Source organism: Lytechinus variegatus, chromosome 16, assembly GCF_018143015.1.
Source record: "Lytechinus variegatus isolate NC3 chromosome 16, Lvar_3.0, whole genome shotgun sequence".
Taxonomy (NCBI): domain Eukaryota; kingdom Metazoa; phylum Echinodermata; class Echinoidea; order Temnopleuroida; family Toxopneustidae; genus Lytechinus; species Lytechinus variegatus.
In genome coordinates this window covers 1506895-1534893 of record NC_054755.1, presented here as the reverse complement: position 1 = coordinate 1534893, position 27999 = coordinate 1506895, and the positions used below count along the sequence as shown (strand labels likewise).

The window sequence follows — 27999 nt, the reverse complement described above, 5'->3', positions numbered from 1 at the left end:
GCTCAAAGATAGTCTGCTATGCAGACTCTGAATGGCTCGTGAGGTGGGATCTGCTACTGGTTTGCGAAGCGAACCAGCCCGAAAGGGGGAGCGAAGCGAGCCATTCCTGCAGCCTCAGTAGACCTAGTCTGCTATGCAGACTCGTTGAATCAGCTGAGGTACACACACTGCAGATGTGGGTCTACATTTGTAGACTAGCTCAAAGATTTGATCAGATGCCTGATCCGTTACGTTCACTACAAACTCCTAAATTGGCCATGTCAATCGACGACGAATTTGCTTCAACAGGATTTTTATTGTCGACAACTTCAGTAACCTCTCCCTCAAAATATAGGCTCGGGATCGGAGACGGAGTTGGACTCGGAGGATGTCACTATAAAATGTCTGAATTTTCCACGTAGTTTATTTTTGGAGGAAACTTTTAATTTTATGAGCGGCCTGTTTTGAGATGTAGGCATGTCTTCAGCTGAGACAAGCAGGAGACTGAGACACATTGGACTAATATCCCAGCAAGTATGTTTAATTTTTTTTTTGATTGAATCGGACTGAGCCGAGGCTGAGCTGCTGTGGCTGGACCGTCTGTGTCAGTGTGTGTGTGTGATTGCAAGTGCCCCGGCCGCGGCCCGCACTGCACTTTAATTGCCGATTCCGACGATATGTATACTGCGCTAGTGCGGTTTTATGGCAGGTTTCTTACCCATATTTGTAATGTACCTTATGAAGTTATTTGGGCGCTTGAAAACTCACTGTATAATCAGTGTATGTATGCCCATTGAAAATGATCGGATGTGAGTCCGAGTGGATGACATAGGGGCCGATTGCACAAAAGGGCCCTGGTTGAGTCTTGACTCTTGAGAACCCGACCCGTACTTCGGGCGAAGTTCGTGCACGTGCAGGCTCCACTCCACTTCCGCGACACAACGCTCCACCTATCCAAACTTTGGGATGTTGAACTCGATCGGATATTCCGAGTCACAAAACTCGCCAACAAAACAATTACCTAGCAGTTTTTTCCACCTTTGAGTTCCTAACACCAGTGTCTACCGAGGAGACTTCTAGGGCGTGAAACAGGCCCTAAACGAACAACAACAACAATCACAAAGGTGGGATGGAAATCATGTTTATTGTAAAAATTAAAGAAAAACGATACAACAAGAAAGATGAATAACTTAATAACTTACTCTAACGTTACACCTGTATTTCACTCCGTGTCCATCCTCCGGTTATCCTCAAAATTTGTGATTTTGGGCCAGTATCAATTTTCTCACATGTATTACGGCCCATTTCAAAACATTGCATGTGATCGGCGCGACCCGTGAAATATAGATAAAAATCTATCACAAACTTGGATTTTTGTAATAAAAATGTTGATATGCCATATCAAGCCCCCTCAAAATTTTTGGCTCATTCCGCCACTTCTTGTTCTTCAAACTAGGTATAGTGAGTGATTGTATTACCGACCGGCCTTGTATTACCGAACGCGCGCATCATATGCGTCAGAAAATAATCAAATACGCTCAAATCTTTGCAACTTCCTTCCAAAGGGAACTTAAATAGAAAAATGATGAAAAATTATCAAAAACACAATTTCGAAGTCTTTATATCCTCAAAACAATAAAATATGGTCAAAATAGCTCATCAGTGACTTTGTTGTTTTCCCAATTTTTCCCATATAAAACACACGTTCGGTAATACGATACCTTTTCAAGTGACCAAAATATTTCACTTGCGAAGAGGGGTCCGATTGGAAGCTGATGTCGTAAAAATGAAAAACAATTTCGGCAAAATTTCTGCATGTTTATATTTTGTAGGTATTTGTGTATTTATGGTGAAAGTTTGGTGAATTTTATTGGAATAATGTGTTTGATATGATCAAATTCATGAAAAGTGTTCGGTAATACGATCCACTACCATACTACTTCAGTCGCTTTTATCGGAGATCAGCACCAAAATGCAGTATGATGTAATCCATCCATCCAGTACATTGCATTTGAAGGTTAAATATAATTTATTCATTGAGGACATGAAAGAGATACGTTTCATATGTATTTTATCGAAAAATAAGAGTATCTGTTACAAGCTGACAGCAAACTGACAGCCACTAAAGCAAAGGTAGAAATTAATTTCATGAAATTTTGAAGAATTCAATTTGTCCGATCCAGAGCAAACCCTGGACAACTCAACCAGGTCGAGTTGTCCAGGGAAGCGAGTCGGGGTGTCCCGGATTCAATGCACTCATTCATGGAACAACCAAGGTTATGAATTCATATATTATAACCTTGTTCTCTGTACTACTCCCTGTTTAGGGAAATGAGGTTGGCAGTTTAGCTTATTTTTCTTTTGTGAACTAGACGGGACAAATGCGTGATTTTTTGATACTCAGTTTCCATAACTATTCATCATGTAACTTGGCTCTTAAGCCCCTTTCACAATTGGTGATGCGACTGCGTAGAACCGTTGCGAGTGTGTGCAAGAGCAATTGTGAAAGCCCCTTTAAAGGACAAGTCCACCCCCCAAAAAACCTTGATTTGAATAAAAAGAGAAAAATTCAACAAGCATAACACTGAAAATTTCATCAAAATCGGATGTAAAATAAGAAAGTTATGGCATTTTAAAGTTGTGCTAATTTTCAACAAAATAGTTATATGAACGAGCCAGTTACATCCAAATGAGAGAGTTGATGACATCACTCACTCACTATTTCTTTTGTATTTTATTATATGAAATATTGTTATTTTCTCGTCATTGTCATGTGAAATGAAGTTTCATTCCTCCCTGAACACGTGGAATTCCATTATTTTATCATTTTGTGCTTCAGGCAAGGAGGTCCTAATCGTCAAATTCGTAAAAATTGAAATATTGTATAATTCAAACAATGAAAAACAAAAGAAATAGTGAGTGACATTGACTCTCTAATTTGGATGTAACTGGCTCGTTCATATAACTATTTTGTTGAAAATTTAGCGAAACTTTGAAATGTCTTAACTTATTTTACATCCGATTTTGATGAAATTTTCAGCATTGTGCTTGTCTGATTTTTCTCTATTGATTCAAATCAACATTTTTCTGAGGTGGACTTGACCTTTAATTGAATTCTTTTCATTGTTTTTTCTAAATCAAAAATAGAGATTGAAAAATGACAATTTTCTTGCAATTTTACTTTCCATCATTAGAGGGCATACAAAAAATATGCCAAAATCTGTGTTTTTGAGTGCTCTGGTGAATACAAGATGATCCCCAAGTTACTATAATAAAAAAATTAATTGCAACTGTTTGAAAATTAGTATTTTGGGTTACAAAAGGGATATTTTAATGAACTTTTTAAGTGTCAGCTGCTTTGTAATGCATTTTGATAGGCACTGTCTAAATATTGAATTATTATTTTGTCACAATGAGAACCACTTTGTGAGAGCCACAAATATGTACATGCTACGCATTCTATTGTCATTTACAAGTGAAATCAAAAGTTAAAGCTTATGAACCAGAAATAGAAAATTTTGATCCAAGAAAATGTCTTGTGTACCTTTAACTTGATATTGATCTTATTTTGTATCCTTTTATTCCAGCGGAGATTGCGTCATTTAAGAAGTCTCTCAGCTAGGAACATCAGCCGTGAGAAGTCAAAATGGGGAACCGAATCTCTCATGGAAACCTACTTCACTCTCCATTCTAATAGAAGTACTGAAGGTAATTAAAACACAGGTATTGTTGCCCCCCCCCCTTTAAAGCCAGGAGCAGTACCACAGGATCCAGGGAGCAATCCTATCCTCGCTAGAAGGCCTGTCACTAATTATTAAAATGCCAGTTGGGGTAAGGATCTGAAAATGAGTTCGAGGAAAATCCAATGAAGTGATCCCAAAGTGTTAAATGACAAGTTCATCCCAACAAAACTTGATTTGAATAAAAAGAGAAAAATTCAACAAGCATAACACTGAAAATGTCATCAAAATCCGATGTAAAATAAGAAAGTTATGACATTTCAAAGTTTCGCTTCATTTCACAAAAACAGTTATATGAACGAGCCAGCTACATCCAAATGAGAGAGTCGATGATGTCATTCACTCACTATTGCTTTTGTTTTTTATTGTTTGAAATATGAAATATTTTGATTTTCTCGTCTTTGCCATGTGAAATGAAGTTTCATTCCTCCCTGAACACGTGGAATTCCATTATTTTAACATTTTGTGCTTCAGGCAAGGAGGTCCCAATCGTCAAATTCGTAAAAATTGAAATATTGTATAATTCAAACAATAAAAAAAACAAAAGAAATAGTGAGTAACATCATCAACTCTCTCATTTGGATGTAACTGGCTTGTTCATATAACTATTTTGTTAAAAATAAGTGAAACTTTGAAATGTCATAACTTTCTTATTTTACATCCGATTTTGATGAAATTTTCAGCATTGTGCTTGTCTGATTTTTCTTTATTGATTCAAATCAACATTTTTCTGAGGTGGACTTGACCTTTAATGAATGGAAAAAATGCATGTGCCAAATGATTTCACAGAATTACTGTAGATTTATAATAAAACAGATCTAGATCTACCATTGTTTAATTATTTTTTTTAAAAGACTTTTTCATGTTGTTGCAACTCCTTTAATTTAGTTCTTAAAAGTTAAATGGGAAAATAATGAGACACAAAATTTGCACAAAAAAAAGAATATTAAAAATTCAAATAAATTTTCTGGTCATTTTGCACTACCAGTACATGTATGTGTGCCCACCTCCCTTGTTTGAAAGTCATGAAAGTTGTGCAGTATTTGCCCGCTGTCATGTAAATGGTTGGGGTGTTCTGTTTATGCTGTGTTTTCAGTGCTTTTCAAATAGTATTTTTCATTCCGCTCTACTATGTATGTTTAATGAGTAATGCCCTGAAACTTGTTATCAATTCAGATCAAAGATTTTGAACATGTTTTTTTTTTAATCACCTTTGTTTTGAAATGAAAGTTGTTCAAAGGGGAAGAAGGGAACAGAAAACCTTGTTATAAATTTATAATGAAGGAGGTCAGGACATGGAGATTTTCAGGAAGTTGGGAATTTTTCAAGATATTCTATCAAAATGAACTTGTTTGAGTTGCCTCTTGTGTGCATTTGTGAAATAACAAGGAAGTGGTCTTTTGGAGATGAATTAAAAATTTCTTCCGTGTCCCCATCCTTCTCAAATTAATTACTGCTTCACTCATTCAGTTTTTAGTTTGGTTTATTTTCATATTTCATATACCATGAAACATCCATCAAAAGACAGTAAATCATTAATGATAAAAGAATAAATACATCACCATTATTCATAATATATAAGACAAAGGTTCAGATTGGAGACAGATATATCAATAAGATAAGGGTATGAAGGGCAAACTATTAAAAAGCAGAGCTTGTAATTTATAGTTTTCCTACTAATAAAATTATAAGTAATGTGATGGTTCTATTGATTGCATTGATTTGTGTGTATTCCCTAATTTTCTTTTTTTTCACTTTGAAATTTACTTCCCTGGGTTTTTCACACACATCACTGATCACTTTCATTTCATGTACTAGGCTTATTTTTTTTTTAAATAAGTATAAAATATTTGTTTTGATTGTTTTCACAGCCTTTTATACAAGTGAAAAGATCCAGGATTCATTGGTAAGTTATCAATGACTTTTTGCTTCCAAAAAGATGATCACACGGACTACATGTTTTAAAAACTATGTGACCAGTGAAATCTTGCTAGAAAAGAACATTAATTGAATTCCTCTGGGCATTGGGATTATTATAAAATCAGTTACACTTTTGAAAATGAAAGGAATTGGGATTTGAAAACAGAATGTACATGTAGTGGATGGACTACGGTAGTGTCCACCCGTGGTTCAAGAAGTGCACTATTGGACATTTGTTACAGATTACTGTATTCAGGGTCCCATAACACAAAGGTTAGATATTGATCGCTTATTTCAAAGAACAATTCTGATTGGTTCATAGTCGGTCTACTTAGCAAAATGCGCATGCAACGAGGATCTTGATTAGTCATTTCATTTAACGATTAATCGCTAACCTTTGTGTTACGGCGCCCTGGACTCTGTAATAGAGAGATCAGATCTACATCTGTTGACACAGTAAAGTGTAATAAATAACACCAAGCATAATATATGTTTAGGTTGGTAAGTTTAAGATTTAATCTTAAAACTGCACTGATGTCTAACCTTTTTTGCTAAACAACAATAGCACAGCAAGTGTACTGTGAGAATTGTGTAAAGATTTAACTGCATATTCGCATAGAAGCAAGTATATCAATTTTACTGTGCATGTTCATATATATTTCATAACACTCTGGTAAAAAAATATACCGGTAACTGTTGGAGTATCTTAGCACTACTGTTGAATGATACATTAGCCTTAATTCCTAACAATCTTGAAATGTCATACCTTTTTTTTAGAATCCAACATGGCGTAGCTTTGACCTCTGTAGGTCATGTCCTGAGGTCAATACATCTTTATCTGGTATCCTTTTGAGACAGCATCTATTTTTCAATCTACATGTACATGGTTTTTTTGTGTTTTTCAGTCATCACAATGCTTTGAAAATGAGATTGTCAGAAACATTGAAGTATATACTGCACATGGGTTACAGTTATCTTAAACATAATATAATGATATAATAATGTAACAATATCATGACTGAAATAATGACATCTGTGGTGTGCATAAATGTATATTAATTGAATTGTGCAGTATAACTTTGTAAATAATATATTGATCTTGATGTATTGTATCTTGTTTTGTTTTTTAGAGATGTGAAATAAATGAATTTAATTTGATTTATTTTGTAATCCCAACAGAGTGAATTTCCACTGAGGACAACAAATTAATGAATCTGAAATGATGAAATCTGAAAAAAATGGCCACAAAATATAAAATGTATGAATGTCACTTTTACAGTAAAAGTTAGCATTATAAATCAAAAGTTCAACGATTGTATTCAATAGATTATATTAGATGTTTAACACTGTCAAATCCACCAAGCCCCAGAATATTTTGTTTCCTTTTCTCGTGTTTAGAAAGGAAGGCAGATAATGCATACAGACATGTATGCCTTTTACATTAGTCTGTCAATACCAGGCCAAAAATTATTGTCTATGGGGGGTGGGGCTTCTTTTCATATCAAACTAAATCTGCAACATTGGAAAAGGGTTGTTTTTTGTAGTGTTGACTTTCTTTGGCTCTTTTATTTCGGGGTCCAAGTCGCCCTGAGCCCCCATGTTCCTAACTATAAGTTTTAAAACTTTTTCCCCATTAATCCGATAATCATGGCAACCCCCCCCCCCCCCCGTATGATACACATTATTAGTGCATTATGAGTGGAATATTTTCTTTCAATACACTACATGTACATACCTAACAATTGAGTTTGAAACTTTTGCTGGATTGCTCCCCAGGGAGTGAAGAATGGGTGGGCAAGCCAAGTTTTGATGACCGGGGTAATTCATTTTGTATCACTCTATTTAAATATTTATAAAGGATCAGAAGATATATGAAATACATTTACATATTAAAGTAATTTACAAATGTAATGAACAGAGGAAGTAAGAATATCCCTGGTCCTGGGGTATTACTGCCGAGGCAGGACATTCAATATAGAACATAATACAAGATAGAATAGAGAACAGAATAACATATCATACACATAGCAAAGATTTTGATTGCAATTAATCTCAATAAATTTTTATATTCTATAGTCACAATGAATAGAATATGAACAAGCAGATAACTGTTTATAAATACACAATAGCAATAACTTTCATTGGTATTATGCATGGTCTTTATTATCGTCATCATTAATATTCAAGTATATGTCTTTCGAGGATATAGCAAAAACTATGGGTAACGAAGAGATATAAAATAATAGCTTTTTTCGGGGGTAACTTTTCATTTATTATACCCGAGGCTTGCCGAGGGGTATAGATAAATCCGGAATGTCTGTGTCAAGGGACGAATATTTATCCGACTTTATATTGGTGTGCTTTATCTATTCCAAGTTCAACTGGAACTGTCAATTCCATGATCAGAAGATTTTAAAACTTTTATCCATGACATGGATATCTGTAAACTTCTTTAAAGATCTAGTTGCGATATGTATACCAGTATATCATTGGCTGCCTGATCTGATGCTAGGGTGCTAAAATTAGCCATTTGAAAGCCCATAGAAAGTCTGCCAAGTCAGAGTGCTGTACAGTAATGGATTTTTAGTATCGATAATCATCGTTTGTAACTTACCGATGGAGTGTATTTTTTTTCTTCAATATTTGATTTATTGAAGTTGAGAGTGAAAGTAGGGAAATGGCTTAATATTAACCGACTTTAATTTATTGCTTGGTTGTTCCTATTTTATTGCTATGAGTAAAACAAAGAACGACATTTTCCTTAGCCTTTTTTCAGCATTTTATGTGAAAGTATGGGGCGGACATGACAGTGATTTCAAACTCATCATTGAATGGAAGGTTGATCTCAAGGGACTTTCATTCATAGGTACCAAGGTAATATTATTTTTCATTTCCCTTTGGTGTATTATGTGAATAGGTTCAAAGCGTGGGCCCTAGTCATTGGGTGTTTTCAAATCCGGTGTTGGCGTTGGTGTTGGTGTTGAAATTTTGATTGCTTCCCCTTGCTCCAAAACTTACTCAGAATTTGTGAAACTGTTCCAGATCACATTATTGACATCTAGACAACTAGTGGGTGACTTTTCAGGACCATCTTCATTTTATGCTTGGTGTTATAATCGAATAAAAATTGACCTAACACCAACACCAAAAGGTCAACACCGAACTTGAAATCACCCATTATGCTTACTGTGAAATATTGTTTTATCAGCTTGTTGTAAACGGGAAAATATAGTCAACTGGTATGGGATGGAGCATGTAACTTTTCCTTATTTTGCTGAAAATGCAAGAATATTTCATTCATCCTTGAATCCGAAAGATCGATTTCTGACATCGATGTGTACATTTTCGACATGCAAAGGCAATAATTTTTTTTGTGTGTTTAGGCGTGAAAATGCATTTGATACCAGAATATAATCCAAGATTAAGGCTTGCTGGAAAATTGCTTAGAAACATGAATTCGTGTAAAAATCCAATGCGAATGATATTTTTAGCCAGAATTCATAAATGTATTATTTTTCTTTTTACTGATTAAAATCAATTAAATTCATCTTTTTTATGGTCAAAATAGAGTCCCCTACAAATTCCATTGAAAAAAAACAAAACGTCTAAAAAAAGAAACCAAATGAATTTAGAAAACAATAAAATACCGTACCTGAGAAAATAAACATAATGTTTAAATTTTCAAGTTACATTTGATAAGCTTCCTATAAAGTGTCTGTGAACTAAAAATTACCATTTTAGGGGCATTATTCAGTTAATTATTTTAGAGCAAACTTTTGATTTTATGCATAAATTAGCATAATTACTTAGTTGTGTGATTTTTTGCAGAATTTTCTCTTATACTTTTATAGATTATGCCATGGGTAACGTGCGTGCCAATTTTCGTCATGATCGTGCAATCGATGGCCAAGATCATAAAGGGGGCTGAATCAGCCCCCTCCCCCTGCCCTCTTCTTAGCTGTCAAAATATCTCAGTCTATTTAGGGTTAAAGGACAAGTCCACCCCAACAAAAACTTGAGAGAGAAAAATTCAACAAGCATAACACTGAAAATTTCATCAAAATCGGATGTAAAATAAGAAACTTATGGCATTTAAAGTTTTGCTTCATTTCACAAAACAGTTACATGTATATATGCACATCTTGGTTGGTGTGCAAATGAGGAACTGATGACATCACTCACTAATTCTTTTGTATTTTATTATATGAAATATGAAATATTTTCATTTTCTCATCATTGTCATGTGAAATGAAGTTTCATTCCTCCCTGAGCAAGTGGAATTCCATTATTTTAACATTTTGTGCTTTAGGCAAGGAGGTCCTTATTGTCAAATTGTAAAAATTGAAATATTGTATAATTCAAACCATAAACAACAAAAGAAATTGTGAGTGAGTGACATCATCGACTCTCTCATTTGGATGTAACTGGCTTATTCATATAACTATTCTGTTAAAAATAAGTGAAACTTTGAAATGTCATAACTTTCTTATTTTACATCTGATTTTGATGAAATTTTTAGCATTGTGCTTGTCTGAGTTTTCTCTATTGATTCAAATCAACATTTTTCTGTAGTGGACTTGACCTTTAAATCAAAGGAGCTGATGTACTTGTCTTATGGTCTGGTGTTAGAGTTCCTACCCAATAAGCAATGGGTGACTTACAGGTTCAAATCCTACACTGTCTGAGATTTTTTTTTAATTTCTTTTTTTTCAGGAGTTATTTACTGGTTGCTTGCCAGAAATGTCTTAGGAAATCTTTTTTGTCACAAATTTTTAATTGAATTTGATTGAATGAATATATTTCAATCACAGATTCATAAGGATGGTGTTAAGTACCAGCCTAATTCAATTATCTTTGGGATGTTTGATGGCTTCTATAGTTCAGCAGATAACTTACAGGTGAGACTTTGCTTTATTTATTTACTTTTCCCATTATATTTGTTTATTTATTTTATTTATTCAGTTATTATTATTATTTGTTATTTATTTATTTTGTACCGGGGTGTAGGCTCAGTTGGTAGAGCATCCGTCTCACAACCGGGAGGTCGGGGGTTCAAACCCCGGCCGCGTCAGACCAAAAGACGTTAAAAGATGGGAGTTGCTGCTACCCTGTTTGGCGTTCAAAAATTGAAGGGATAGAGCCTCGTCGATCTGGCGCTGCACGGTGGCTGCCGGGCTCACGATCAATTGGGCAAAGCAAATTTTCCTAGTTTTTCATTTCATGTCTATTTCGAACAATAAATTATGGATTTTCATTTTCATTTATTTGTCAATTCATTATTATTTGGGGGGGGGGTGGTTGTTACACTATTGAATTGCCTATACTTTGATTTTTTTACTTTGATTTTCTTTCTCTATACAGTTTGTTGATACAGGTTAACTTGCATATGTATATACCATCATATTTGAATCATATTTTGAGACTTGGGGCCCCATATAACAAACATTTGAGATTGATCCAATCAACCATATCTATGGAAATCTAGCAATGCCATAATATAATATGCATATTTGATAAATGTGTACTCACATGTGATTGTTTTTTATGTGTAAACCTCATGTAATAGGAATAATTATGACAGTCATTGATTCCCATAGTTGAGGTTGATCAGAATTATCCAGATTATTGAAAACAAGAGTATTTCTTGTAATTAAAATTTCTGATAGGTAAAAATAAGACTTGACTCGGACAAGTTTACCTGTATCTGTCTATTTTTAACTAATTAGTAATTTGTACCGTTAAATGTTCATCATGTACAGTAATTAAGTTATAGAAAAATATTTATTAGTTTGTTTTGTTTTTTATGAATTTGTTGACTCATTTTTAATGAATTCTTATTTGTTCATTATTTTTCAAATTGATTTATATATAGATTTATTTTTCTGATTGAATATAACTCAGATTACTTATTTGTTTATATTACATGTTTTGCACAGGAGTCTTCAAGAAATAAAGCTAGATTTTGCAAGTTCTTAGAAGTTGATCAAAGTTCAGCTGTTCTCACATACAACTCATACTCATTAGCAAGGTGAGTTTAATCTTATAGTCTTTCCTTGTTTGGTTCAAAACTAGGCAATTCCATAAATTAAAGGGGAAGTTCACCCTGAAGAAGACTTTGTTATAAAAATAGCAGAAAAAATAGTAAAAAATATTGGTGAAGGTTTGAGGAAAATCCGTTAAAGAGTAAGAAAGTTATTAGAGTTCAAAGTTTTGGATTTGTGACGTCATAAACGAGCAGCTGCCCCATGTGTTATGTAATATGAAATGCATGAATTTCAAATTTCATATGGTTCCTGATGACTTGATTTTGTTTTCTATTCATGATCGGGTGTGAAATGATTTGTCTATTGATATACAAAAGGTACAGTAAAAAACATTTTCAATTTTCTGAGAAAATAACATTTCATTGATTTTTTACCATTCGCTATGTAGGAATGCTGCTCGCATATGACGTCACAAATCAAATAATTGAAATTCCAATAACTTTTTAATTATTTGATGAATTTTTCTCAAATCTTCGGCAATATTTTTAAATATTTTTTCTGCTATTTTTACAATAAACTTTTTGTCAGGGTGAACTTCCCCTTTAATCAGCATATTTTATACGTCTGCCACCCCCCCCCCCGCCAATTTTCTTGAGTCTTACTTCACTTTATAAACTGACCAATTCATGGTCCCTTTAGATCATTACAGACCGTCATAAGAACCAGATTTTATGAAGGTCCCGCATATAGGGGGGGGGGGGGGGGTCAGACATACATATTTTATGGAATTGCCCCTCCAAGAAGATGTAAGTAGCCTATAAAGGCATATCATCATTATGGGATTATTTACATATTTTCCCATTCTCGTTGGCAGTTTCAAAACCATGTTGATTATTATTAATTAATATAAAGTATTAGTGTTGTTTTTATCTTTAGGTTATATTTTCATGATATGTCGTTATTATCATCATCTTCATCACCATCCTCCTCCCCTCCTTCTTTCTCCTCCTTCTCCTCCTCCTCGTATCATTTTTCATTATTTTGTTAGTTTATTTATATTGCTGTGATTTGGATATTTTCCTTTCCCAATGTTAGAGCTTATCTGTAGTGGCTAAATCCTTTGGCATAATTTCCATTCTATTAGGTACATTATAAAAGATTGAAAATAGATATTGAATCTGTAGAAAGGAAGGAAACAGATCATGTGTATGCTTGTTCATGTAAGGTAAAAGTCATTTAAAACTGCAAACACGAGTATTGTCCAAAATGATCCTTTCATTGGGTTTCACTTTCAAATTTACATGAAAGTATGTAAAAATGAGACCATTTATTTGAACCATTTTAGTTTTAAACACATATGTATTTACCTATTTCATTTACATGTATATTGAAGGTGAAATGATTAATTTTAACCTATTTAATACAGAGATTGAAAGGTACATGTAGAGAGTGAGGGGAGGGGGGTGCACAATCTTTTTAAAAATGTCAAAACACAAGCATCATTCATATATTAAAGAAAACCTAACTTTATGTGATACATGTACAAGGCTCAGATGCTGCATTTGACCCTACTTGCTATGGAAACATTTATTTATTTATTTATTATATATATATATATATATATATATGTATATTCATTTATTAATTTGTATTTAGTATACATGTATGTTAAAAAAGATGAGGCTCTAAATTGTCAGTGTGAATAGTTTACAGCCTGTGCTTTAAAGGGGAAGTTCACCCTGACAAAAAGTTTATTGTAAAAATAGCAGAAAAAATAATAAAAAATATTGCCGAAGGTTTGAGAAAAATTCATCAAATAATTAAAAAGTTATTAGAATTTCAATTATTTGATTTATGACGTCATATGCGAGCAGCATTCCTACATAGCGAATGGTAAAAAATCAATGAAATGTCATTTTCTCAGAAAATGGAAATTAGCTTTCACTGTACCTTTTGTATGTCAATAGACAAATCATTTCACACCTGATCATGAAAAGAAAACAAAATTAAGTCATCAGGAACCATACAAAATTTGAAATTCATGCATTTTATATTAAATAAGACATGAGGCAGCTGCTCGTTTATGACGTCACAAATCCAAAACTTTGAACTCTAATAACTTTCTTACTCTTTTAACGGATTTTCCTCAAACCTTCACCAATATTTTTTACTACATGTATTTTTTCTGCTATTTTTACAACAAAGTTTTCTTCAGGGTGAACTTCCCCTTTAATTCAAACAGTGTAAAATAAAAGTTATGTTATAAAATATAAGAGATTAGATGGTTTTCCACTTGTTAAATGAAGTTTTATACACACAGCATCACAGAACAATTTCATGAATGGCACTATTTGAGCCAAAATATTTTGTGTATAATATCTTTGATTTTAGAACTACATGTAGCATATTCTACATGAACATGTAAGTTCTTTATCAATCTGAACCGGGGATCTAGCTTTTTTACATGTACCGGTATATACATGTACCGCTATATACCGGTATGTGTATTACATGTATATAAGGACTTGCTCCTATTTTTGCTGATTTTTTTTTTTCTTTTCATGGTGCTGGAGTTTTTAGGTACATGTACCTTGTATGTGTGTGTCAATGTTTTTCTTTATGAAATTGCAAAGCAGAATTAAATTGATGTATATACATTTAAAGTTCATTATTAAAGTAGATGTATTTATTCAAGTTTCAACAAATTATATACCTTCAAAGGAATTCATTCCTTCTTTATACAAACCATAAAAACCTCCATAAATCTTAGTACTGTTTTGTATACATGTACACTCCTAGCCTTAGGGAACTGGGCCCTGTTGTACATGTACAAAGAAATACGATTGATCAAATCAGTTGTAACTATGGAAAGCCAGCAAAGTCAGCATATGAAATGCATGTTTGTTCAAAGAAAATTCATTCTATACATGAATCCATATCCATAAATTCATTGATTTCTTGACAATGTAGGGTGTTCTCCTTTGATTACAAAGGACATTTTGCAGATTTCCTGTAGAAAAAATTATGACACTGATGGATTTCCATAGAGTTACGATTGATCGGATCATTTGTACAACGTGGCCCTGGTTTTGTCCAAGGTGTCAGTTTGCTGGTATTGTATTCATTATAATATATTTCAAGTGTCCTTTAGACTTTGGTTTTGAGTAAATACTGCATTTGAGTGGACTTTAATTGGTAATTAATAATTATCACTGTCTCTGATTGATAGAATGAAGTCTCCACTTCCTAATGATCATGACTAATGTGTTTCTTGTTTAATCATTCATGTGTGTGCCTGCTTTGTTTTGCTTCCTTGTGCATGATATAAATTTGTACAATTACATGTACATGCTATGATAGAGCAAAATTTGATGAGATTGATTTGTGCATCTTAAAGAATAAGCAGGGACCTTGGGAATAATTAGTTGTTTTACAGTCCATCAGAGCCATTTGCTGAGTGAATAGTGTTTAGAGACAACCCCCTCCCCTACCTGCCAGAATATTACATGTACAGTAGTGTCTGCATTTAAGTTGATCTTAAAGTTAAATAATCTCCCATGCCAAATCAATCTTTTGACACCAGATTATCAAAACTATTATTTGCTTCTATCAAAGTCAAATATATCTTAGTGGTTCAAAATGATTCAACTTCGACAGATTCAGACAAAGGGAAGTTATTTTTAATATGTGCCATTTGCAGTGTTTGAATGTAGAACTGCCAGAATAATCTGTTGTGAGAATTTTGATTTACATTTTGCTTTGAACACACATGATATGAGGAGATTTCAGTCACTCATCTCAATCCTTTCATTTTTCTTTTTTTTTTTTAATTTCAGAAGTACATGTACATGTAATGTCTTAGAGGTCTCCCTTTTAAACAGCCATAAATCTCTTATTTCTTCACCATTTATCTTTTCCACAATTGGATTCCCTTTAATAGCACCACTTTAGATGCAGTTTTGTATACATGTATTAAAGTTGTGTACTCCCTGCACAGAAATATTGTTTGCACTAATAATGCGCTGATAGAGGCCCTGTTTACAACCAGTAATGTGGCAGCGATGCCTAATGTTACAATAACGCATTTCTTACAAGTACATATACACATTTAAATGAATGTTTTTGACTTCACAATCCGAAAGACATGGCTGGGCTTATTGTTAGTGCTCTGTTTTAGGCAAACAACGTTTCTGTGCGACCGGCACTAGTTTTCAACATAGACTACACTGTATGCAAGTAGTACATGTATTGTTTGATCCAACAAGATTTGATATCTTTGTTTCTGTGGTATGGTTAATTTGTTTCTGTCATGGTATCTCTATGGTATCATACTCCTGCCTTTTAGATTGTAATTTGAGACTCCATTTGTTTTGTGTTCAAAAGGTTACACACTACACAACGTGCAATAAAACAGACGGAAGTGACAGTCGGCAAAGTGAGGACCTCCATCATTCAGAAATTGAGTGACACAACTAAAAAGACAAGATTGGTAAGTTTGATGTTAATTCCCTAAGAACATGTCACAGGTGCGTTTAAACGATCTATTTTTTTAGTCAGTCCTTGGGTCCATTCCTAGAAGAGTTACAAACCCCTGTAACCCGTATTCTGAAGTCGGGTTTAACTTAAACTCAGGTTCAAAGTTGTGATTTGAGTATGGACAGCCAATTGTTACATAAATCACTAACAGTACTAGAGATACCATATTTCAGCTCATTTTGCTCTCAAATCATTCATAATTGTCTTGGAAGTATAAATAGATGATTGTCTTCACCATCGATGAATCAGAAAAGAGCGCAGTAAACAGAAGAAACATACAACTTAATAAAAATGTTGACACTTTTGGCTTCCCATAATTTTAGCACAGAGTTAGACCATGGTCTAAGTTAAACTCGACTTCAGAATACGGGCCCTTGTCTTTCAAAGCAAAAGCATAATACCAGGGAATAATTTTGCTTTTCAAATATGAATAGCATTTTTGTTCATAAGAGAAAAGCTCTCAAGTAAGTAATGTACATTCGTACGTAACAATATGCTATACCAAAGACTTTAAGCATAGCAGTCTATCAAAAATGTGAAGCGAAGTGCAGTGCGATACCAGGAAAATTATTCCCTGTAATACACTGGAAAATATATTTCTTATGCTGCACTGCAAGTTGAACCGCTCTTCCTGTATTAGAATCACAAATTATGAATGTGTGCTGGATGGGCTTAAAGGTGTTGATAAGACAATATTTTGTACATTATCAGAATATTGTGTAGTGGTTGCAGTTCTGGGGATGAATTTGAATAAAATTGTTGTCCTAAAGACAAAAATGGTGAATGATAAATCAAGTTGTTTCAGTTGCACTGAGAGTGAAAACGTCCTCTTTTATTTCTATCACTACTCTGTTATAAGTAGGGGAGACCGGGGTTAGTTGGAACATGGGGTAAGTTAAAACATTGTAAATTTTTAACTCCTGTAAAATGAATTTAAGCAATACTGCCCTCAATTTATTGCAATAATAATTCAACACTGTTGTATTATAAATAGCAATAAATTGAGGGCAGTATTGCATAAATTTATTTTACAGGCTTTAAAGAAAATTACAATGTTTCAACTTACCCCATGTTCCAACTAACCCCAGACTTCCCTACCTTCTGATATTTGAATTGCAGTGTTCTGAGAAGGAGGCCATTGAACTGAGACTTATGCTTTTAAAAGAAGAAATAATAAACCAGAGAAAAAGACTAGAGAGAGAGAAGGAAGTTTATGATCATCATAAACAACAACTCCAAACTAAAGGTAAGATATGAAGAAGAAAATTGTACTCTTAAGTATTAAAATATATCATGGATTTTTTTTTGGTTTGATAGGCTTCAATGCTATAAATTACTTGATGTGCTATACATGTATGTACAATATATCTCTGTCATATTTGTCATTAGGGATAAGCTTTTTCGGTATTGATATTTTCAATACCGGTATTACTAATAGCTTCAATACCGGTATACCGACTAATACCGAGTAAATTCCCAATTTATTGTGCAAACAGTGTCCAATGTTTATTTAGCCCTGATATGGCCTCGGATAAAGAGGGGATGCTTGTGGTCAGCTGAGGAATGCTCAGCATGGTTCGTTCTCATTGACAAAAACTTTCTCTTTCTTTACCAAAAGTTATACGATCATGCTCTCTCCCCAACGAGAGCTGTGAATTACCTGTGCATGGGTGCAAAATTATCTCAGCAAGCACATGGTACGAAATCAATAAGTCAAGTTGCCAAATGCTACACCGCACAAACTCACTGCTACTTACTTTGCTAAACGTGTGTAACATGCCCTAACTTCCAAGCACCAAAATTCCCTGCTAAAACTGTCAAGGATATATGCGTGATTTTCCCTTCACCGATCTGGCCCCACTCATTCACATTCAGATTCGCCCCTTTTGTTTACCACTCACATCAACACGTGTTCGTCGAAGGTTCAAAGTTTGTTGACCTCAAATTTTGACGTCTCGTACATAACTTTTCTTATAAATGTCCATTGTGTTGAACCCCCCCCTCTTGTGAATCTCCACGTTGTCTAAAAGTAACCCCCCCCTAAACTTCTTATCCCCCAGCTGCCTCTTTCTCACTCATTTTTTCTTGCTTTTGTTTTTCTTTATCTCCCCAGCCCCTTAATTCTTCACTCTCTCTTTCCCATCGGCCCATTCTCTCCCCGTAACCACCCTCTCTTACCACGAACAATCTACATCCTCCTCTTCTCTGAATCTCGATCTTCCCCTCTTTTTGTCAATTTTATCTTTCACACATGCCAAATTTTAGTTGATCAACTTCTTATCACCCCACGAGACCATCATACAATCAATCCAATAGTTTATTTTATTTTATTCATGACAGCACATGCACAAAACGGATACAACACCCATCACAAATCACACAAATATTCTCAGCCACTTTCTTCCATTTACGATCACTTCACAGATCAAAATAAACAAAGAGGGATGGCGTAACATTTTTTTCCTGTTAATGTTATCAACATTTTCTTTTTTTTTTTATTTTCATATTTAATTCATTTATTCATTAATGTATCTATTTATTTTTTTTTGTTGGGGGGGTCAGACGATTTTTGTAGCAGGCTTATAGTATAAAAGTAAACTTGTCATAATTGAAACAAGTCAAGAGCAGTCCAGAAAAAAAGTGTTAATCCCTGTGGTTTGTCAATGCACAGCACCCCCCCAAAAAAAAAAAAAAAAAAAAAACTCAGTGGTCATTCCCATTGATACAAGTTAAGAGCAGTCCGAGAAAAAAAAACTTGCATAAAGAAAAAACAATTGTTAATCCCTGTGGTTTGTCTGTCAACGCCCCAAGCCAAGGTTGATAGTTTGTCGAAGCCCACAATACACCACGTGGTCAAAAGGCAGGCTAGGGAGTGTTTCAAAAAGAGTTTTGTCAGTGATTTTGTTTGTGTAGAGGGATGTTACAAGCTAGCAAACCCTCGCATGTGATTGGCGGAAAGCAATCTGTTGTTGAAACAACTGAAAAAAACTCTTCATGAAATGCTCTCCGTCTCGGTCGACTTCGTTGTTTACTGTAGCTGTGTACACGAGTACTCGAGTGCATGGAGCTGAGCCGACATGCACCCCAGTATCAGTAGCGGTGGGGCCGAGGCCTTATGCAGCGGCTAACGGAGCTCAGACAGTAGTTAAGGGGCGATGTATTCATTTCGAGGTTAGATTATTGGATTCTGATTTCATTAAATACGTTGAGAGAGCCAAAGAACTTATTGTTTTGACTTAATTTTACTGTAAAAATACCCATAAACGACAATACAGAAGAAAATACCGGTATGATATTTTCAACTTTTGGTATGACGGTATTTCGGTATTGAAATTTCAACGGCGGTATCCATACCGGTATGACTTTCATACCGAACGGTATTACTAATACCGGTATATCGAAAAAGCTTAATTAGGGAAATGAAAAATTTTCCCCATGTTATGAATTTCAACTTGTTTGTAGGGCCTTGTAATTTTAACCATTTGAAAATGACTGGGTTTTTTTTTTAGAAGAAATTAACAAGTCTAATTGACTATATTCAGCTGTAAAAAAGATTGTGGAAGGCTGATTTTAGCCCCTCTCCCTGACATGATCATGCAAAATGCATTCACTGCCACATTTTATGACATTTTTCTTTTGAGTCTCGTGTATCGTTTGAGGACTAAATTGTAAAGAGCATTGTGAAAATATTTCAAACAAAGGCTCTAAATGTAACCATCATACCCCCCCTCCCCCGGGGGAGTAATCATGAAAATTAGAGAAATAAACAAATCAATAAATAGATGAAATAATATTTTGTAGAAATATTTCAGTAGAAATTCTGAATTTTGTGTGCTCAGACATAATGGCCTGAATTCACAATGGTGGTTTTGAAAACCCACGGTTGGGTCCATGGTTTATGCAGACTTTTGCTTTTAGTTATGCTTAATTTGGCGCGTATTGAGCGCAGGTATATAACATGTCCAATGCTGATGCGCGCATTTGTCACAGTGCGCCAAATTGACACCTGTTACCATGGTTAGATATGCTATTTTATTCATGAGTCCACTCTTCAAACAGTGGACTCATGAATAAAATAGCATATCTAACCATTGTTACAGGCGTCAATTTGGCGCACTGGGACAAATGCGCGCATCAGCATTGGACATGATTTATACACATGCCCGATACGTGCTAAATTAAGCATAATTTACACCGAAATTCTTCATAAACCATGGACCCAACCGTGGGTTTTCAAAACCACCATTGTGAATTCGGGCCATTATGTCTGATCGCATAAAATCCAGAATTTCTACTGAAATATTTCCCTAAAATAATTCATACTGAAAATCTGTTTAAACCATGGACACAACCGTTGGTTTTCAAAACCATCTTTGTGAATTCGGGCCAATGTAGTACAAATTGTTTTATTTCATGTCCATGTTTACTTTCATATTTTGTGTTTTTTGTACAGTTGAAACCACTAAGTTAAGATGGGGAGAACTACAGCACAGTCATGAAGAGCTTCAGATGGAAATGAAAAAAATGAGAGAGACAAGGTAAGAATTTCAGGACCCTGTAACACAAAGCTTAATCATTAATTGTTGGACTGATTCCTATGATTGATTGCATTAACTATTGTGTATGATCAATCGTAGAAATCAGGTCAATGATCAGTCGCTAAGTTTCATTGTTGAGGGTCCATAACACCAAGGCTAGCGATTAATCGTACGCTTGATTTTCACGTTTAATTGTACGTTGTAGTCAATGTAATCAATTAAAAAATACATGTTCTACGATCATATAGTTTTTTGGGGGGGGGCTTTGGATCTTTTCAACCCATTTACGAAAAACAAATATGAGAGAGTGATACCCTGATGAGGATTTTTTGGACCCAAATATCTAAGCTTATGGTATAGTTGTTAGAAAAATGTAATTCCCCTCAATATTTGAAGTGTATAACATGAACGATCTCAAGATGAATTCAAACAGAATCCAATGAAATTAGCACCCAAGTGTTTGTATGTATGAATAAAAAAATATGTGCCAATTGCCTCTTGAAGAATATTGCATATTTCATGAGAAATTATCAAAATAAGCATGGGAATTCCATCAAATGTCAGGTATTTTTCTAAGCAATATTGATACACTGTCCCACATGTGCTTTCCTGTATTAGTGATCATCAGAATTATTGGTTTTGAGCTATGATTTCATAATTTCTCAAAGATAAGTTTATTTTAATGTACCAGATCTAGATAGTATGTGATAATATAGTGACAATTAACCTTGATTTTAAAGGACTTTCTCATGAAATAATCGTTTGCTGCAACTACTTCCTTTGAACTTCAATCTTAGGTTTAATGTGATTTTAATCTATTGCAATTCTTTGATCCATTACAGGGATATCAACATTCAGGTGGTGTCAATGTATACGGCTAGGAAAGCATCCCTCGTCCAAGAACTCTCTCATATATACCCAATACGTCAATTACCCAGCAGTATGTTCACCATATGCAAAGCACCCTTGCCACATGCAGAGAGCAACATACAAATGAGTAAGTTCATCTAAGACAGTAGACTGCTCTACATACATGTATTTTAAATGACAAGTCCAACCCAACAAAAACTGATTTGAATAAAAAGAGAAAAATTCATCAAGCATAACACTGAAAATTTCATCAAAATCGGATGTAAAATAAGAAAGTTATGGCATTTTATAGTTTCGCTTATTTTCAACAAAATAGTTATATGAACGAGCCAGTTACATCCTACTGAAAGAGTTGATGACATCACTCACTATTTCTTTTGTATTTTATTATATGAAATATTCTAATTTTCTCATCATTGTCCTGTGAAACAAAGTTTTATTTTGCCCTGAACACGTGGAGTTCCAGTAGTTTAGTATTTTGTGCTTCAGGCAAGGAGGTCCTAATCGTCAAATTCGTAAAAATTGAAATATTGTATAATTCAAACAATAAAAAACAAAAGAAATAGTGAGTGAGTGACATCATCGACTCTCTCATTTGGATGTAACTGGCTCGTTCATATGACTCTTTTGTTGAAAATAAGCGAAAGTTTGAAATGTCATAACTTTCTTATTTTACATCCGATTTTGATGAAATTTTCAGCATTGTGCTTGTCTGATTTTTCTCTATTGATTCAAATCAACATTTTTCTGAGGTGGACTTGACCTTTAAATCTTTTGAATGCATTCAACTTTTCATAATGATAACAAGTATATGAAAATGCCGTAATTTACATTCTTAATTTCTTAATCTGTAAAGAGCTTTGCTCAACAGAATAAGTTATTGGGCAATTCCAGGAAACAAAGTTATTCATCCCTTGCAGACCTGTCAACCAGTACGTTTTTGGCGCATTTAGTACATTTTTGCAACCAAAATACGGCATTACGTTTTTTCCTTAAAAAGTATGTTTTTGTTTATTAAAAAAAATCGTAATTTATTTATCTCTATATGTCTCTATTTCATAACACTTACACAAATGTTGTTATTGTTCAATGTAATTAGGATTTAGGATTAGGATTTTTGAAACTTGTGAAAAAAATACTTGTGTATCCCTGCAATTATGCTCAAGTCTTCCATCTTGACAGTATTGATATTATTCCACATTCTACAGATAAAGATGACATGACGATATCAACAGCGTTAGGACACGCAAGCCATCTGATCCTAATGATCTCCAAGTTACTCCAAGTTCCGTTGCGTTATCAGATCCATTACAACGGTTCCAGATCTACTATACATGATCACATCACTGAGCCATTACAAGATAAAGATAGAGAGTAAGAATGATTAATTCATATCAATTCTTTCAAGAGTTTTGTTTTTCTTTTTATTCAACATTTCTTATTTCTATTATTATCATCTGCTTCAAAGCTACCATAGGGGTTTCAAGAGAACCCTGTGAGGATGATGAGATGGGTAATTTTGTAAACTATAGGGCAGATGACGTCAAGTGGAATCAAAACTATTTTAAGGGGGGTTTTGAACAGTAGTAGAGGACAAAGTATTCTCTCTATTAATGTTCGATGTAAAGTAATTGATATTATTTTTTTATGATTATTATTTGTTTTTATTCATTTTTTAATTTCTTCTCTCTTTTTTTTTGGGGGGGATTGTTTCATCAGTCAATGTTCTTACGGTTTCCTTTTTAGAAAAAAGGTAGGCTATGACTTTCTATTGGGATCATTTTAATGTATAATACTTGCAAGGTGTTATTTGCTAATGAACAAAAGACCTGTTTAGTGTTGTAATTATTATTGACACATCTTGTTCAGCAATGTACAGAACTATCAGTATATAGATGCTACAAATGTCGAAGGGGCGTGACGACGGGGAATCCATCGCCTACATCCTCTCCACTTGCTTTAGCGGCTGTTCTCTTATTCTCTTATCAACAATGTTGGGGTTTTTTTCATACAAAAAAATAAAGCAAGATGAGAGGGTATGGCTGTTTGTAGTCTTGTGTCCTAAATCTTGAAGACATCACCAGTGTGAGGATGGTTGACATTGCTTTGTGAAAAATGTCAGGAATTGGAAGCTGTTACTCAATTAATTCAACTTGGTCAATATAGAAGCTGTTTAATCTTCTACTAGATCTCCTACTACGTATGGTAGTTTAAAGCCTAGTTTCTTTCATGCATCAATGTGATGGCAACCAGGGATCTGTAAACACAATCCAATCCAAAAGTCATTTGATATAGCGCCTTTTCCTTTCGGTTACAAAGCGCTGCACACACACTACTCCATATTTGTTTTGGCCACTAAAACAACTGTTCTACACCTCGGAATGATCGGTCTAGTCCATGCAATTAATTGTCCACTTAGCAGAATAGATGGGATTTAATGGCCTTCTTAAACTGGTCAACAGAGGTTTGCAAGTAATTTAACAAAAAAAGAAAAACTATCTTTAAAATCGGTCATATTATCATATGCAAAGCTTTGTTTTACAGAACCCTGAAATGAAAGACCACTCTGTAGTTGTCAGTCATGTATTATGAAATCCAGAAAATTTGCTGAATTAAATTGTTATTTTTCATCTTATCTCTTCCTCTCTTATTAGCTTTCCACTCTATACCCGAGGCAAGGAGAAGTTTCATTTCAACTACGCCGTCTATCTCCTGAACCGTAACATTGCCCAGCTAAGGTACATCCTTGGACTAGGGACCTCTGACCTTCGTCTGACCTTGCCTAACCTACAGACCCTCCTAGAACTCAAATGGGGCATTTCTGTGTAAGTCTGACTGGATATTTCATTTCAAGTGGGGTTTTTTCGGGAGTGTTTCATGAAGAGTTCTGTCAGTGGTTTTTATTGACCAGTCTGCTGTCAGCCAATCAGATGCAAGGATTTCAGTAGCTTCTAATAGCTGTCAGTGACATCACTGTAGAAATATCTTTGTGCAATGCTCTCAAGTTTCCACCTTCTCAGTCTCTGACCTTTTATTCTGAATGAATTATTGATTTTACAAATGAGTATGTGGATAATGTAAAGATGTACCCTTTCTGGCACCCAATATCTAAAGTGATTGCAATGAGCTCCACATACTCTATCATACATTGCTTAAGTGTGAGTCAATGTTTTTTTTTCTATGATGAGAAGAATAAAGTGAATTTATTGAACCCCACATGTCTCAAAGCATTGAAAAACAAGGGAACCTACTGGGGATAACAAAAAGAAAAGTGTGGTCTTAAGTGTGCAGCGTTGTGGCCCAGTGGATAAGTCTCCGGAGGGTTGTGGGTTCGAATCCCAGCCATGGTAATTTCCTTCTGCATTTTATCCACATTGTGCTGCACTCAACACAGGTGAGGTGAATGGGTACCTGGCAGGAATTTATTTCTTGAAATGCTGAGCGTGTAAAAGCTGCTTGAGCTGCAGCCGGGGTAATGATATGCAAGTCCTTTGGAAGCACATAGAGACACTATTCATAATTGTGATATGCGCTATACAAGAACTGTGTATTATTATTATTAAGTCATTTTCAAATACCAAACTGCACACTTAAAACATCTCAGAGGAGCACACACCCTTTCCAAAGTTATGATGTGGTTCATGCCAAACATCAGTTCAAGTGTAACTTTTATTCAGACTTAACCTGTTTCTATCAGGAGACTCTTTCGGAAATCAGATTTGAGTTGGTATCAGTTCTGTGTTTGTGTGTAAACCACCTAATCACCCACAATATAATCCTTTCAATGATGTGTGTCCTAATGGACAATGGTCATGATGACTATGCTTTTGATGATTTCATCTTATGATTGATATTTGTTTTTCCTTTCCTTTCAGCTCTCTTCCTCCTACATCAAGTGGAGCCAATACCCAGCCGCCTGGAGCTGCTTCTCAACCAGTTCCAGCCGGATCTCCCCGGTCCCGTGCCAGCATTGGAATCCAGGCCTCCGGTCCATACATGTCTCCCAATCCTCCAAACTACTCATCGGCAGCTTCTGGTGTCCCGGCCGGTCTCTTGGCAGAGAACATTCCCAACAGTCCACCTCCTCCGTACCACATCTCCGAGGCAACTCGGCAGGGGAGGACTGAAGAGGCGAGTGGCTCCACCCCACAAGGGGATGCTCCACAAGATGAAAGGGGTGCGAATGGAGAGCGCAGAGGAGGGGGGCTGCGAGATAGTGGGGTGGTGGTGACAGAAGGAGATGAAGCATCACCAGGAGGTGATGAGGGTGGAGCGGATCGTAGCAGTGGAGAGGTGGCAGGAAGTGAAGATTCTCTCAACGGAAGGAATTCCGATGGGGAGCATATGACCAACGGAGCCAGCAGTGATGGCGATGAAGAGGACGAGGAAAGACAAAGAGTGCAAGCTGAAGTAATCGGCATCAGCCAACTAAACTACAGTTCAGGTGATGCTCTTTCGCAGGACAGCGTTGATTTGCATACCGTACAAAGTGCTGGCTCAGGAGCCACTAGCCCTACAAAGAGCAATGCCAACATGTCGTTAAGTGACCCACAAACTGATCAACCAACAGCTGGGGAAGAACAGTGTAAGCAAGTAGGAGGTGGCAGCAGTCAACAAAGTCCTTTAAGAAGCCCATCTCATAATCAATCAAACTCTAATAACGCATCACCTCCATTAATTCCAGGGCAACGTGCAAAAAACGATAGTCATTCCAGTATATCAACGACCAAATCTCGCGTCGAAGGTCACCAGACTGATCCTAGAGAAACAACCGAAGTCAATGAGGGGTCTAGGGGTGAAGTGCCTTTCATGACTGTGGATAGGATCTTCCATTTTGATGACATCAGCTCAAGAGCGGATGCGCTATCCAATCAGGGGAGCTTCGCTAGCTTCAAGCCGAACAACTCTATTTCTGTTTCCAAGGCAAAGAGTGCATCAGAAAGCTAACATATGCCATCATGCATCCCTAGATATGAAAAATTTGAACATTAGATGTGACCTTAGTTTTGGAATTTGCCCTGTTTTATGTAATCAAATCAAATTATTAGAAAAAAAAATCACCTCAGAATTGCTTGCATTGAAAATGTTTTGTTTCATAAAGATTTGCACACAAAAAAAGATAAATGGGGGAAAATAAGTCATGCTGCACTGAAAATAATCACCATGCCTTAACCTCCCCCATGACTTATTATGGGGGTGTTGCAAGAAAATAATTGCAATCAATCGCAAATATTCTGTTGCAATCCTTCAGTTGATTGATCACTTTTAACTATAGCAAATCAGATTACACTTCATGTACTTGTTTCATGGAGCAGATTAGCAATCAATCCCAAATTGGCAATTAATTGCATGGCATATGCTTGATTTTTGGAACAAAAATAGACTTGCAATTGATCGCTAGTTTCTTGCAATGCCCCATATGAAGAATTAGAATTCAGGGGAGAGGTTGTCAACAATACTAAGAGACGGAAGATACCAAGATGGCATTCAAAATAAATATTAAAACACTTTGAAAAAAATTATCCAGAGAGAACACAGACACAGTAATTTTATTTTTCACTTAGTTGACTTCTCTGCATGTAGCATTTTATTCATCCTATTTTTTTTACTTCAACTTATTCTGAAATTAATATATATATTCTCTCTCATTTATGAATCAGATAAGATAGATGAGGTTGTTTTCCAAGGCATTGCAGAGTTAAATTGTGATTCTAGATTTTGTACAATAATTCTACAATTTTATTGGTTTTTGAACACCATGAATGGTTCCTCTGATAAAATGTGGAATGCTATGATAATGGTTTGGGCAGTAAATGTAGTGAAATAAGAATGGAGAAAAATTGTGTTGAATAAAAAAAACTAGGAACTCATTGCCGAAAGAGTTGCAATCAAACGCAACTTGGAAAATCTTGCGCAACTTGATTTTCAGCCGATGAAGCACGCGTATTCGGGACTTGCGCTTGATATCTCGACTTGCGTTTAAACGCAACTCTTTCTGCAACAGGCCCGTGAGGGGTGCTTCACAAAGATTCAAGTATGACTTGAGTCACGCTTAAATGCCTAGTTGCGAGCGGTATAAAAGACATGACTCTATTTGTCGGATCATGTGAGGAGGACGCACACTACTGCATATTACTGTAATCAATAAGATTGTGTGTTGCATATGGTACATGCTTCAGCATGTTAAGTATGACTCTTACATACTTAAAGGGGAATCCAGCCTTGGCCTTAAAATGTTGTGTTGTGAAGGAGAAAAATAAATTGGAGAGAATGGTGAAAGTTTGAAAGAAATCGGCCAAGCAATAAGAAAGTTATAGCTGCTTTAAAATTGAGATCACTAATACTATGTACATTTCAAATTGGCAACTGGGTAAGTAAATTATGACAAGAGGCAAGGACAACTTTCCCATAGGCCATGTACTTTATTATCAG

General features: G+C 35.2%; 1 protein-coding gene across 1 annotated transcript; it reads left to right on the top strand.

Moving 5' to 3' along the window:
* Positions 1 to 305: 305 nt before the first annotated feature.
* LOC121429731 (UV radiation resistance-associated protein-like) lies at positions 306 to 26835 on the top strand. The gene is made up of 14 exons (XM_041626929.1): positions 306 to 513; positions 3567 to 3687; positions 5591 to 5625; positions 6417 to 6480; positions 8416 to 8513; positions 10451 to 10537; positions 11576 to 11667; positions 16007 to 16112; positions 17279 to 17405; positions 20613 to 20697; positions 21540 to 21694; positions 22776 to 22941; positions 24222 to 24392; positions 25443 to 26835. The coding sequence occupies exons 1-14, from the start codon at positions 457 to 459 to the stop codon at positions 26512 to 26514; spliced, it is 2436 nt and encodes an 811-aa protein (XP_041482863.1). The 5' UTR covers positions 306 to 456; the 3' UTR covers positions 26515 to 26835.
* The last annotated feature ends 1164 nt before the right edge of the window (positions 26836 to 27999 follow it).